This window comes from Crotalus tigris, unplaced genomic scaffold (genome assembly GCF_016545835.1).
Source record: "Crotalus tigris isolate CLP2741 ecotype Arizona unplaced genomic scaffold, ASM1654583v1 scf7180000019599.1365583, whole genome shotgun sequence".
In the NCBI taxonomy this organism is placed as follows: Eukaryota; Metazoa; Chordata; class Lepidosauria; order Squamata; family Viperidae; genus Crotalus; species Crotalus tigris.
Window position 1 is genome coordinate 1,154,579 of NW_024097615.1, and position 14,624 is coordinate 1,169,202.

Genomic DNA, 14,624 nt, shown 5'->3' on the forward strand with positions numbered 1-14,624 from the left:
GCCAGCCTGGCTCAGCTTGGAAACCTCTCCCTTTCCCCTCAGCGTGGCTGACTCAGAAATTCTGGGAGTTGAAGTCCACGAGTCATAAAAGAGCCAAGGTTGCCTACCCCTGTTCAAGTCCAATCCCCTGCTCAAACAGGAGACCTTAGACCATTTCAGAGAAGTGACTGTCCAGTTTCTTCTTGAAAACCTCCAGTGATGAAGTACCCACAACTTCTGGTGGCAAGCAGCTCCACTGGTTAATTGTCCTCACTGTCAGGAAGTTTCTCTTCAGTTCTAGGTTGCTTCTCTCATTGGTTAGTTTCCATCCGTCGCTTCTTCTCCTGCCTTCAGGTGCTTTGGAGAATAGCTTGACTCCCTCTTCTTTGGGGCAGCCCCTCAAATACTGCAATGCTGCTATCATGTCTCCCCTATTTCTTCTTTTCTCTAGACTGGCCACATCCAAATCCCGCAGCTGTTCTTCATATGTTTTAGCCTCCAGGCCTTGGATCATCTTAGTTGCTCTTCTCTGAATTTTTTCCAAACCCTCAACATCTTTTTTGTGATATGGTGACCAAAATTGGCTGCAGGATCCCAGGTGTGGCCTTACTTATAAAGGGGTACTAACACTTCATCTGATCTTGATTCTTCTATTTCTCCATTTATACAACCCAGGATTGTTTAAGGGATCAAAATATGGTTCTCTGTTTTAACTATTAAATTTACACAGGTAGGGCTGGCCTTACAACCATTCATTTAGCGACAATTCAAAGTGACAACAGCACTGAAAAAAAAATCTTATGTGGACAGTCCTCGCACGTACGACCACCGAGGCATCCCCACGGTCCTGTGATCAAAATTCAGGCGCTCGGCAAACGGCATGTTATTTGGGACAGTGGCAGCATCCTGGGATCACGTGATCCGCTATCTGAGACTTTCTCAACCGGCTTCCGACAACCAAGGTCGACGGGGGAAGCCCAATTACAGGATTCACTAAACAACTGCTTAACGATTGTGCAAAAATGGTGGTCAAATGGAGTGTGACTCACTAAGCGACAGAATCAGTGCCGATCCTAATTGTTGTCATAAGCCGAAGGACTGTCTCTATGATGCCCCCTCTCGCCATTGAAGTGACTCTGGGTGGCTTACAAAAATGATAAAAAAGATAAATATATAAAGGAAGGAATTTAAATGAAAAGGAATTAAATTGACGGTGGGGTCCTTGGTGCTCTCTGAGCGTGCTTGTTTTCTTGCAGACGTTTCATTACCCAGCTAGGTAACATCATCAGGGATAGAAGGGAGTGGGGTTTGTGGAGAGGAGGAGGAGGAGGAGGAGGAGGAGGGAGACTGTGGGGTTCTTGGTGCTCTCTGAGCATGCTTGTTTTCTTGCAGACGTTTCATGACCCAACTAGGTAACATCATCAGGGATAGAAGGGAGTGGGGTTTATGGAGAGGAGGAGGAGGAGGAGGAGAGGAAGAGGAGGAGGAGAAGAAGAAGGAGGAGGGGGGGGGAGACTATGAGGTCTTTGGTGCTCTCTGAGCATGCTTGTTTTCTTGCAGACGTTTCATGACCCAACTAGGTAACATCACCAGGGCTGGTAGGAACTGTATACAAACAAATAGCAAACGCCATTCCCTTCTAGCAATGATTGTGTTACCTAATTGGGTCGTGAAACGTCTGCCAAAACAAAAAGAGCACCCAGCTCTGAGAGCACCAAAGACCCTACAGCTCCTCCTCCTCCTCTCTGGAAGCCCGCCCTCCCTCCCTCCTAGTATGGATGATGTTCCCTAGTTGGGTCGTGAAACGTCTGCTAGAAAACTGCCACGCTCAAAGGCCACCAAGTGCCCCATCGTTCATCATCTACAAAGATTCTCTTCTCTTGATTAAACTGAGAATAATTTGGCCTTGTCTTCTCTCCCCCCCCCCACCCCCATGGCAACTGAGAGGCAGACATAGCTACTCCTTGCTGGACAATTCTTGCGCCACGCAGCCTGAAATCAGCTACCTTGGTTCTGACGCTGATTGCAGATAGAAGTCATGCCATCACCCTGTTCTGGAACCAGGGTTGCACCCCCAGCAGGGACGACCCAGATTAAGGCAAGGAGGAAGAGTATGGAATAAGGGACCTTGGAGGTCAGATACAAGAATAGAATGGAGTAGAGCTGGAAGGGACCATGGAGGTCTTCTAGTCCAGCCCCCTGCTCAAGCAGGAGAAACTAGACCAGTGGTTCTCAACCTTTTTAATGCCGCGACCTCAACCGGTCGTAAGTCGAGGACTACTCAACTGGTGCAGCACCGTTTGCAGAAGGGGACTTTTGGCGGGCTCAGCAGGGCAGAGACAGCCTGGACAATTCCTATTGGCTTTGGAAAGCCAATAGAATTAGACTCTATTCAAGAGAGTCTATTCTATTGGCTTTCAACAGCCAATAGAATAAAAGGGAGTAGCGCAGCTAAGGAAAAGGGGAAAAAATGGCGGACTGCGTTGTTTGGCAACCCCCGTGAAATGGTCGTTCGACCCCAAATGGGGTCCCGACCCACAGGTTGAGAACCACTGAACTAGATCATTTCAACCAACCAACCAACCAACCAACCAACCAATCAGAATAGAGCTGGAAGGGACCTTGGAGATCTTCTAGTCCAGCCCGCTGCTCAAGCAGGAGAACCTACACCATCTCAGACAAGTGACTGTTTAGCCTCTTCTTAAAAACCTCCAGGGATGGAGCGCCCATGATTTCTGGTGGCAAGCTGTTCCACTGGTTAATTGTCCTCACTGTCAGGAACTTTCTCCTTAATTCCAGGTTGCTTCTCTCTTTGGTCAGTTTCCAACCCTTGTTTCTTGTCTTCTAATACAACCCCCTGCTCAGGCAGGAAACCCTATACCATTTCAGACAAATGGCTGTCCAGTCTCTTCTTAAAAACTTCCAAGTGTTGGAGCATTCACGGCTTCTGGAGACAGGTTGTTCCACTGGTTAATTATCCTCACTGTCAGGAAGTTTCTCCTTAGTTCCAGGTTGCTTCTCTCCTTGATGAGTTTCCATCCGTTGCTTCTTGTCCTGTCCTCAGGTGCTTTGGAGAAGAGCTTGACTCCCTCTTCTTTGGGGCAGCCCCTGAGATACTGGAAGACTGCTATCCTGTCCCCCCTCGTCCTTCTCGTCATTAAACTAGACCTACCCAATTCTAGCAACCGTTCATTGTATGTTTTAGCCTCCAGTCCCCTGATCCTCTTTGTTGCTCTTCTCTGCACTCTTTCCAGAGTCTCCGCATCTTTTTTACATCGTGGTGAGCAAAAGACATAAACTACTAAAACCACGCTCGTCCTCCGTCTTACTTACTCATCAATCTTATCGGGAAAGCCCCAGCTCTGCTGCGGATTGGTGTCGCCATGGCCCGTGTGGATGAAGCTGTTCTTGAGTGGCTGGCTGATGTCGTGGGCGGACAGCCCCGCCACAGAGGTCACCGTGTTGCGTGGGAATTGGCCCACCTTCAGCGTCCGCTTATTCTGCCCGCGCCACCAGTAGTTCTCCGCCCTAGGAGGGAAGACCCAGCCGAGTTAGCGGAAAGACATTTCTCTCTTCCCCTTCTCCTGCCCCCTTATTCTCTTTTGTATTTTTATATTTTACATCAACTAATAAAAATGTTGAGACCCAAAGAGGACTAGCGACATGCATACAGAGAGGAAAGGAATCCCTCTCAAAGAAAGCAACTGAAAAGACCTGGACATCGGGGGAAGGTTTCCACGTTCCCGGATCTCAACGCAAATTGTAGTTCTTTCAGACACATTGCAGGATCTAGCACACATACAAACATAACTCACAATCACACCAGCTTCTTTGTGAAACGACAACACCTAATCTTAAAAGACTGCTTTCCGACAACACGGCCACCTCAATCGAGTAAGTCCTCGGCAATTGTTTTTCATTAGAATTAGAATAACCAAGTAGGAAGGGACCTTTGAGGTCATCTAGTTCAACCCTGGTTCAAGCAGGAGACGCTACACCAGAGGTAGGCAACGTTGGTTCTTTTATGATTCGTGGACTTCAACTCCCAGAATTCCTGAGCCTGCCATGCTGAGGGCAAAGGGAGAGGATTCCAAGCTGAGCCATGCTGGCTCAGGAATTCTGGGAGTTGAAGTCCACGAGTCATGAAGGGGCCATAGTTTCCCCCATAATGGCTCAGGATTTAATAATAATAATAATAATAATAATAATAATAATAATAATAATAATAATAATAATAGTAAAGTTGGAAGGGACCTTGGAGGTCATCTAGTCCAACCCCCTGCTCGGCAGGAAACCCTACACCATTTCGGACAAATGGCTGTCCAGTCTCTTCTTAAAAACTTCCAGTGTTGGAGCATTTACTGCTTCTGGAGGCAGGCTGTTCCACTGATTAATTGTTCTCACTGTCAGGAAGTTTCTCCTTAGTTCTAGGTTGCTTCTCTCCTTGATTAGTTTCCACCCGTTGCTTCTTGTCCTGCCTTCAGGTGCTTTGGAAAATAGCTTAATTCCCTCTTCTTTATGGCAGCCCCTGAGATATTGGAATACTGCTATCATGTCCCCCCTTGTCCTTCTCTTCGTTAAACTAGACATACCCAATTCTAGCAACCGTTCCTTATATGTTTTAGCCTCCAGTCCCCTAATCATCTTTGTTGCTCTGGGAGTTGAAGTCCACGAGTCATGAAGGGGCCATAGTTTCCCCCATGCTGGCTCAGGAATTCTGGGAGTTGAAGTCCACGAGTCATAAAAGAGCCAAGGTTGCCTACCCCTGGTCTAGGCCTAAGCCAGCCATGCTGAGGGGAAAGAGAGAGGTTTCCAAGCTGAGCCATGCTGGCTCAGGAATTCTGGGAGTTGAAGTCCACGAGTCATGAAGGGGCCATAGTTCCCCCATGGTGGCTCAGGAATTCTGGGAGTTGTTAAACTGGTAACTTGGTTAAGTTAATCTGGCTTCCCCCCATTGGCTTTGTCAGAAGGCTGCAAAAGGGGATCACGTGACCCCGGGGGACACTGCAACCGTCATAAATATGAGCCAGTTGCCAAGCATCCAAATTTTGATGTGAACACAGGGATGGCTGCAGCGGTCACATATCTTTTTTTTTTCCCCAGTGCCGTCGTTAACTTTGAATCCTCGCCACACAAACGGTTGTAAGTTGAGGACTAGGGGAAAAAAAGCACCAGCTGACCAGCTCAGACTGGTGAAATACAGGAGGATCTGGACAGACTTGAACACTGGGCGCTATCTAACAAAATGAAATTCAGTGGCAAGAAAAACCAAAGGTACAGGTATAGTATAGGGGGGTACCTTGCTCAATAGTAGTAATTGTGAAAGGGACCTCGGAGTCCTAGTGGACAATCCCTTAAATAGGAGCCAGCCGTGTGCTGCAGCTGCCAAAAAGGCCAACACAGTGCTAGGCTGCATTAACAGAGGATAGAATCAAGATCATGTGAAGTGTTAATACCACTTTACAAGGCCTTGGTAAGGCCACACTTGGAATACAGCATCCAGGTTTGGTCACCACGTTGTAAAAAAGATGCTGAGACTCTGGAAAGAGTGCAGAGAAGGGCAACAAAGATGATCAGGGGACTGGAGGCTAAAACGTATCAGGAACGGTTGCTGGAATTGGGTATGTCTAGTTTAAGGAAAAGAAGGGGGGACAGGATAGCAGTGTTCCAGTATCTCAGGGGCTGCCCCAAAGAAGAGGGAGTCAAGCAATTCTCCAAAGCACCAGAGGGAAGGACAAGAAGCAACGGATGGAAACTAATCAAGGAGAGAAGCAACCTAGAACGAAGAAAAAGCTTCCTGATAGTTAGAATAATTAATCAATGGAACTACCTGCCTCCAGAAGCGCTGAATGCTCCAACACTGGAAGTTTTTAAGAAGAGACTGGATGACCATTTGCCTGAAATGGTATAGCAGGGGGTTGGACTAGATGACCTCCAAGGTCCCTTCCAACATTACTACTACTACTACTACTACTACTACTACTACTACTACTACTACTACTACTACTACCACCACCACTATGTTTTTGCCAGGCCGGTTTCTGCAAACCCAGCCAGCTGGTTTGCCATTTGGAAAAAAAAAAGGAGAGCCTCTTTCGAATAAACCATGGTTTGCCCAAGTCCAAAGCCTAATCCTGGGATTGTCTTAGCTCTTACGTGCAACATCCCCTTTCCTCTCCATTTCTCTGCCCACGCTGAGTAATGGCTTGGCACGGCCTGCCAGGAAGATAAACAGGAAACATGGGCAGAGCCAGCCGGCCGGCCCATGAAGAGTGAGTCACAGGTAACTTCAGGAGACAGCCTCCCCCAGGAGGAACCAGAGTTGGTGGGGCAGAAAGTCCAGCTGTCCACCACCTCTTCCCTCAACAGTTAAGGGTTTGCAAAAAAGAAAAAGATCTGCAGCTTCAATCATTGCAGAGAGAAAAATCTGCTTTTTTTGTCGGTTTCAGTGGGGCTCCTGAAGATGGTTTCTAGTATCCCCCAGTGCCCCAGAGTTCCGGCCTGCCCACGAGTGTGAAACTTTGCCTCTGTTCCTCTGCTCTCTGCCTCCAGATGCCCACATTTATCCATTTAATTCACTGTTTCCCAACCTGGGGGACTGTAAGATGCGTGGACTTCAACTCCCAGAATTCCTGAGCCAGCATGGGGGAACTATGGCCCCTTCATGACTTCTGCACCAACTCCCAGAATTCCTAAACCAGCATGAGGGAAACTTTGCCCCCTTCATGACTTGTGGACTTCAACTCCCAGAATTCCTGAGCCAGCATGGGGAACTATGACCCCTTCATGACTTGTGGACTTCAACTCCCAGAATTCCTCAGCCAGCATGGGGGAACTATGGCCCCCTTCATGACTCGCAGACTTCAACTCCCAGAATTCCTGAGCCAACATGGAGGAACTATGGCCCCCTTCATGACTCATGGACTTCAACTCCCAGAATTCCTGAGCCAGCCATGCTGAGGGGAGAGGTTTCCAAGCGGAGCCATGCTGGCTGAGGAATTCTGGGAGTTGAAGTCCACAAGTCATGAAGCAGCCTAGACCAGGGGTAGGCAACCTTGGCTCTTTTATGACTGGTGGACTTCAACTCCCAGAATTCCTCAGCCAGCATGGGGGAACTATGGCCCCTTCATGACTTGCGGACTTCAACTCCCAGAATTCCTGAGCCGGCATGGCTCAGCTTGGAAACCTCTCCCTTTCCCCTCAGCATGGCTGGCTCAGGAATTCTGGGAGTTGAAGTCCACGAGTCATAAAAGAGCCAAGGTTAATGCCTACCCATGTCCTAGGGACTTAAGTCCTGCACACCCCACACGGAAGAGGCATTTTGTGACAAACAGCTCCGTTCGAGGAAGTAAATTATCAGCCAAGACTCAGGTTCAGGATGAACGCCTGCAAGGGTTTCATTACCAGACTAGATGTCGTCATCAGTGATGGAAGAGGGAAGAAGGAGGGGGAGGACAATGACTATGGTGTCCTTGGTGCTCCCAGAACTGGGTGGGTTTCTTGCAGATGTTTCATGACCCAACTAGATAACATCAACAGTGCTAGAAGGGAATGACTATGCAGATGGGAGGGAGGGAGAAGAGGAGGAGGAGGAGGAGAAGAACAATGGTGGGGTCCTTGGTGCTCTCTGAGCTTGGTGGTTTTCTTGCAGACATTTCATGACCCAACTAGGTAGCAACACCAGTGCTGGAAGGGAGTGGCTGTGAAGATGGGAGGGAGGGGGAGGGGGAGGGGGAGGGGGAGAGGGAGGAGGAGGAGGAGGAGGAGGAGGAGGAGGAGGAAAAGAACTGTGGGATCCTTGGTGCTCTCTGAACCTGGATGTTTTCTTGGAAACATTTCATTACCCCACTAGGTAACATCATCAGTGCTAGAAGGGAGAGTCAGTCTCTCTCTCTCTCTTTCTCTCTCTCTCTCTGGATGGACTAACAGACAGATAAACAGATAAATGTAGATAGGTAGATATCTAGAGGTAGGTAGATAGATGTGATAGATTAGATAGAAATTAGATTGTGTGTGTGTGTGTGTGTGCGTGCGTGAGAGAGAAAGAAAAAGAGAAAGAGAGAGAAAGAGAAAAAGAGAGAGAGAGAGAGAGAGAGAGAGAAATGTGAAATCCTTTTCTTGGTCAAAATCACTTGTGGTTGGAGAGAAGTAAGAACCACAAGCTTTTGCTCCTTTGAGCATCTTGGACTACAACACCCAGCTTCCCCACCCAGCCAGCTCCAACACTGGAGGTTTTCAAGAAGAGACTGGACAGCCACTTGTCTGAAATGGCACAGGGTCTCCTGCTTGAGCCGGGGGGGGCTGGACTAGATGACCTCCAGGGTCCCTTCCGGCTCTCTGATTTGCATAGTTGGGATTTGCACCCAGCAGCCTCTGGGAGGCAGGGGATGATGGAAATCAGGGAGGACCAAGAAAGGCAGCAAGGCCGTTAAGCCCGGCCAGGTTACAAGCCCAAAGAGAGAAGGCTGATGAAAAACGGAGACAGATTGAGGGAAGACATTACAGGGAGTTCTTGACTAACGACCACAATCCAGCCCAAAATTCCCGTGGCTAAGCAAGACAGCTCTTAAACGACTGTTGACCCATTTTATGACCTTCCTTGCCACTCTTGTTAAGCGAATCACCGCAGCTGTTAAATAACACAGGGCGCGAAAAAAGGAGGCCGGGCCTTGGGGCGCAAAAACGACGCCGCGGCGCTGACGGGCGCAAAAACGGGGCGCTGCTGTGCCTCGGAGCAAAAAAACGGGACGCCCCGTGTCCTGGGTGCAAAAACGGGCAGAAACGGGGCACTGTGCCGTGCAAGAACAAGGCAGGGTTAACCAGTATCATGCAAGTGCTAGCCCCGCCCCGTTTGCATCACGCGTGTGCTTGCAGCCCTGCACACGGGCGTGTAAAATACTTCTTCCTCTCTTTCCCTCCGATCTGCTAAACAAGAAAGACTGGTGATCTCTGTACTAGAAGACCTCCAAGGTCCCTTCCACCACCACCACCACCACCACCACCACCATCATCATTATGTGTCTGGCGAGCACCAGCTTGGAAAAGGAAGGTTTGAAACAACCAGAGGTACATTTGGCTAGAATTTGCTAAATGTAAATATCCAGGAAAGTGTCGAAGAGTTTTTTGCAGATAGTCCTTGACTTAACAACCGTTTGTTTAGTGACTGTTCCAAGTTACCACCTCACTAAAAAGAAGTGACTTATGACCATTTTTCACACTTACGACTGTTGCAGCATCCCCAGATCAAAATTCAGACCCTTGACAACTGGCGCGTATTTACGACGGTCACAATGTCGTAAATACGAAGGGGGTGTCACGTGATTCCCCTTCTGACAAGCAAAGTCAATGGGGGAAGCCAGATCCACTTAACAACCGTGTTCCTAACGACAACGGCAGTGATTCACTAAACAACGCTGGCAGGACAGGTCGTGAAATGGAGCAAAAGTCACGTTCAAAACTGTCTCGCTTAGCGACGGAAAAAGGTTGGCCTCAATGTGGTCGTTAAGTCGAGGATAACCTGCATGTTGCACGCCACTCAGAAGGGCATCCGACAAAAGCAGCCCTCAAAGTTAACAGTGAATAAATGAAATAATATTTCTTTTTTTCCAAAACAAGCTCAAAATTTCACATCCCTCCCAGAAAAAGCCACCCCCATCTCCGAACTGTGTCATTTCTCTGTTTGCACATCCCCCTGGACCCAGAAGCTAACCCACCCGGCTCAGTTCCCACAACACGTATGTGCAGGTCACACCAATCCCCAGCGAGTGCATTCAGACAACAGCCTAATATCAGAGCCTTTCCAAATAATCCATACAATTTGGGATCTTGTGTAAACTCATCCTTTCCAACAAAACTGTCTCGTGCAAATACAGAAGAGAAGAAAAAAAATAGAGGGAAGAGGGAAACATAGCACAATAGGATTGGAAGGGACGCTGGAGATCTTCTAGTCCAACCCCCTGCTCAGAAGTTATCTCCCTTCTTTTTCTTCTCCCGCCAGCTCACCCCACCCAAACCCAAATTGTCCACGGGGGGGGGGTCACCTGTCCTGGGAAAGTCATCCCCGCTGATCCTCCTCCGAGCAGCCAGGTTATAAGCTGGCCTGCAATCTCAGCTTGCCATCTCAGCTTGCCTCTCTCGATACTGGGAAAGACCGGCGGTTTATGTGCGGGTGCATCACTCCGCACAGCCAGGCATGTCGTGATGTAATCTGGGTGGGGGCGGGCGGACACCGTCAGGATCGGCATCTTTAACTACACCCAAGCCTTTTGCTAGCTCCGGTTACACACCGCCTCCCTACAATTAAGGACGCAACACTCACACGGATGGGCTGGCAGGAGCCAAGCCCTCAAGACACACAATCTTGCCCAAGAGGTGACTAACAACCGGAAGGGTGAAAGGGAGGGAGGGGGCAGCCAGCTACAGTCCTTCCCCCCCCCCCACTTCCCCAGCCTAGGTCTAGTTCAGCCTGCTTTTTCCAATTTTTCCAACAGTTCCGAATAACAAGAGTTGGAAATGACCGTGCAGGTCTTCTCCTCCAACGCCCTGCTCAAGCGTTTCAGACAAATGGCTGTCCAGTCTCTTCATGAAGACTTCCAGTGATGGAGCGTCCCACAACTTCCTGGTGGCAAGCTGTTCCACTGGTTAATTGTTCCTACTGCAAAGGAAGTTTCTCCTTAATTCCAGGTTGCTTCTCTCCTTGATGAGTTTCCAGCCGTTCTTTCTTGTCCTACCTTCAAGGTGCTTTGGAGAATAGGTGGATGCCCCATTTTTCTTTGTGGCAGCCCCTCAAGTATTGGAAGACTGCTATCATGTCAAACCCCACCCCCCGTCCTTCTTTTGATTAAATTAGACATACCCAATTTCCCCCAGCTTGACGCTCTCCCTGCAGTGTGGGGCTGGGCAAAGGAGTTTAATAATAATAAAACAGTAGTAAAGTTGGAAGGGACCTTGAAGGTCATCTAGTCCAACCCCCTGCTCAGGCAGGAAACCCATACACCATTTCGGACAAACGGCTGTCCAGTCTCTTCTTAAAAACTTCCAGTGTTAGAGCATTTACTGCTTCTGGAGGCAGGTTGTTCCACTGGTTAATTATTCTCACTGTCAGGAAGTTTCTCCTTAGTTCTAGGTTGCTTCTCTCCTTGATTAGTTTCCACCCATTGGCTTCTTGTCCTGCCCTCAGGCGCTTTAGAAAATAGATTGACTCCCTCTTCTTTGGGGCAGCCCCTGAGATATTGGAACTCTGCTATCATGTCCCCCCTTGTCGTTCTCTTCGTTAAACTAGACATACCCAATTCTAGCAACTGCTCCTTATATGTTTTAGCCTCCAGTCCCCTAATCATCTTTGTTGCTCTTCTTCTCTGTACTCTTTCTAGAGTTGTAAGCTTTTGCATGGGTTCAGGAGGATCCCAAGAAGGTTCAGACTTGAGGTTAGCCCCGCTGAACACATAAGGTAAATTCACAAGTGTTTCTCAAACTGGGCCCTTTAAGACATGGGGACTTCAACTCCCAGAATTCCCCAGCCAGCAGAGCAATTACCTGGAGACGGTGAGTTCTAGTCCCGCCTTAGCTACGAAAGCCGGCTGGGTGACTTTGGGCCAATCATCAGGAGACGGTGAATTCTAGCCCCGCCTTAGGCCTGAAAGAGGGCTGGGTGACTTTGGGCCAATCATCAGGAGACGGTGAGTTCTAGTCCCGCCTTAGGTATGAAAGAGGGCTGGGTGACTTTGGGCCAATCACCAGGAGACTGGGAGTTTTAGTCCCGCCTTAGCTATGAAAGCCAGCTGGGTGACTTTGGGCCAATCATCAGGAGACAGTGAATTCTAGTTCCGCCTTAGCTATGAAAGCCAGCTGGGTGACTTTGGGCCAATCACCAGGAGACGGTGAGTTCTAGTCCCGCCTTAGGCATAAAAGAGGGCTGGGTGACTTTGGGCCAATCCCCAAGAGACAGGGAGTTCTAGTCCCGCCTTAGGCACAAAAGCCAGCTAGGTGACTTTGGGCCAGTCCCTCTGTCTCAGCCCAACCCTCCTCACAGGATTGTTGTTGTTGTTGTGGGAAAAAGCAGGAGGATGTTGTGTCGGATATGTCCATTGTCTTGAGTTATTTATAAAGACAATAAAGGTGGGAAATAGATAAATAAGAATAAATTGCAGGCTAAGCCAGCTGGGCCTGTGGGCTAGGCTTTTCTGGGCCCCGGGAAAGAAACAGAGGGCCCCACTACTTTGCCCCTGCAGAAAGGTCAGCCCTGGACCCTGAGGGGGTCAAGGGAGTCCCCCCCCCCCGCTTTGTACGTTGGCTGTGTCACTCAGCATGCAGCGTGCAAAGACCTGGCTGTGAGAATGATTAAGCAGTGGAACAAGCCACATTTCTGAAGTGGTATGTGCTCCATTACAGATAGTCCTTGATTTACAACCGCTCGTTTAGTGACCAGTTCAAAGTTACGACGGCACCGAAAAACGCGACTTAGGACTGTTTTTTCCCCACTGAACGACCGTTGCAGCATCCCCAGGGTTCTCGTGATCAAAAATTCAGCCGCTTGGCAACGGATTCACATTTACGACGGTTTCAATCTCCTGCGGGGGGGTCACGCGGTCCCCCTTTTGACAAGCCAAGGCAACGGGGAACCCGGATTTGCCGAACGACCCCGTTCCTAATTAACCAATGCAACTTAACCACCGTGGCCGGAAAAGTTAAACGGGGGGCGTGACCAACCCCCACCCCCCCAGCTTAACAAACGCGTCACGTCTTACCAACATAAAGTTTGGGCTCAATTGGAGTCGTAATTTGAGGACTACCTGCCCTGGAGGTTTTCAAGGAAAGACGGGACAGGCTTTTTGCCCAAAACGTTTCGGAAGATTTCCGCACAAGGCATGACGTTGGACTACAACAGCGGTCCCCATTCTTTCTTTGACCGGGGACCGGTTTTGTGGGAGACCATTTTTCCACGGACCGGGGTGGGATGGGGAGAATGGTTTCACGTGCAATCTAGATCCTGCGCATGCGCAGATAAAAGCCTTGCTCACTCACCCGCTGCTCGTGCAGCCCAGTTCCCGACGGGCTGTGGACCGGTACTGGTCCACAGCCCAGAGGTTGGGAACCCCTGGATGAGAAGATCTCCACGGTCCCTTCCAATCCTATGAGTCTAACTTTCAAAGCCCTGGCCAATTGAGGCGGCTTAACCCAACTGAGCCTCTCCACCCAGGAAGCACAGGGAGACTTTCAGTGTGCGAAGCCAACAGCTGGCATCTCTCCAGAGTTAAGGGGGGGTGAGTCACGACAACGACGTCAAATCTCCACCTCGGATTCCGCAGGGAAAGGCCACGGAGGACGACATGAGGGACGTGGCTGTGGGCAGAGCTTCCACTCAGCCCTTCAGGCTACAAGCCAGCCTTTTCCAAAACTAACTTTCTTCCCGTCAGCTTTGTTTCCTTCTTTCTCAAAGGCTGGCTGAGATCCCAGAACACGCTCGAGCTGGGCTCGCCAAAGGCACTTGGAGGCCTTCACACAACTCACTAAGCCGGGCTTTGAGGAATTAGCAGTGTTCCAGTATCTCAGGGGGTTGCCACAAAGAAGAGGGGGGGATCCATTTATTTTCCAAAGCACCTGAAGGCAGGACGAGAAGCAACGGATGGAAAACTAATCAAGGAGGGAAGCAACCTAGAAATAAGGAGAAACTTCCTGATAGTGAGAACAATTAACAGGGGAACAACTTGCTTCTATATGTTGTGGGTGCTGCATCACTGGAAGTTTTTAAGAAGAGACTAGACAGCCATTTGTCTGAAATGGCACAGGGTTTCCTGCCTGAGCAGAGGGTTGGACTAGAAGACCTCTAAGGTCCCTTCCAACTCTGCTATTCTATTCTATTCTATTCTATTCTATTCTATTCTATTCTATTCTATTCTAATTCTATTTCATCTGTTCTATTTTCTATTCTATTCTATATCTGTTCTGTTTTATTCTATCCTATTCACCATTCCATCTATTCTGTTCTATTTTCTATTCTATTTTCTATTCTATTTTCTATTCTATTCTATTCTATTCTATTCTACTCTATTCCATTCCACTTCATATTTTCTTTTCTATTCTATTCTATTCCATCTGTTCTGTTCTTCTGTTCTGTTCTATTTTCTATTCTATTCTATATTTGTTGTTTTATTCTATCCTATTTTCTATTCTATTCTACTCTATTACATTCCACTTCATATTTTTTCTTTTCTATTCTATTCTATTCCATCTGTTCTGTTCTTCTGTTCTGTTCTATTTTCTATTCTATTCTATATTTGTTCTGTTTTATTCTATCCTATTCTCCATTCCATCTATTCTGTTCTATTTTCTATTCTATTTTCTATTCTATTCTACTCTATTCCATTCCACTCCACTTCATATTTTCTATTCTATTCTATTCTATTCTATTCTATTCTATTCTATTCTATTCTATTCTATTCTATTCTATTCTATTCCTATTCCTATTCCTATTCCATTCTATTCTATTCTACATCTGTTCTGTTCTGTTCTACTCTACATTCTATTTTATATTCTATTCTGTTCTGTTCCTTTCTATTTCTATTCTATTAATTTCTGGCTTCTGAGCAGGTGAATTGCTGCCACCTAGCCATAAGCAAACGGTCTGCTTTAAATGCCCTTTCTGC

General features: G+C 48.1%; 1 protein-coding gene across 21 annotated transcripts in view; it reads right to left on the reverse strand.

Annotated features, from left to right (window-relative positions):
• The window catches only part of TNK2 (tyrosine kinase non receptor 2), a 134,134-nt gene that overhangs the window by 54,287 nt on the left and 65,223 nt on the right, over window positions 1-14,624 (reverse strand). For all 21 annotated transcript variants that reach the window (XR_005559207.1, XM_039363789.1, XM_039363793.1 and 18 more), the window contains one exon: window positions 3,313-3,507. Coding sequence is in view for 20 of the 21 variants with exons in the window: in XM_039363789.1 (XP_039219723.1) it covers window positions 3,313-3,507 (195 nt within the window). In the remaining variant the exon portion in view is untranslated. The remainder of the gene's footprint in view (window positions 1-3,312; window positions 3,508-14,624) is intronic.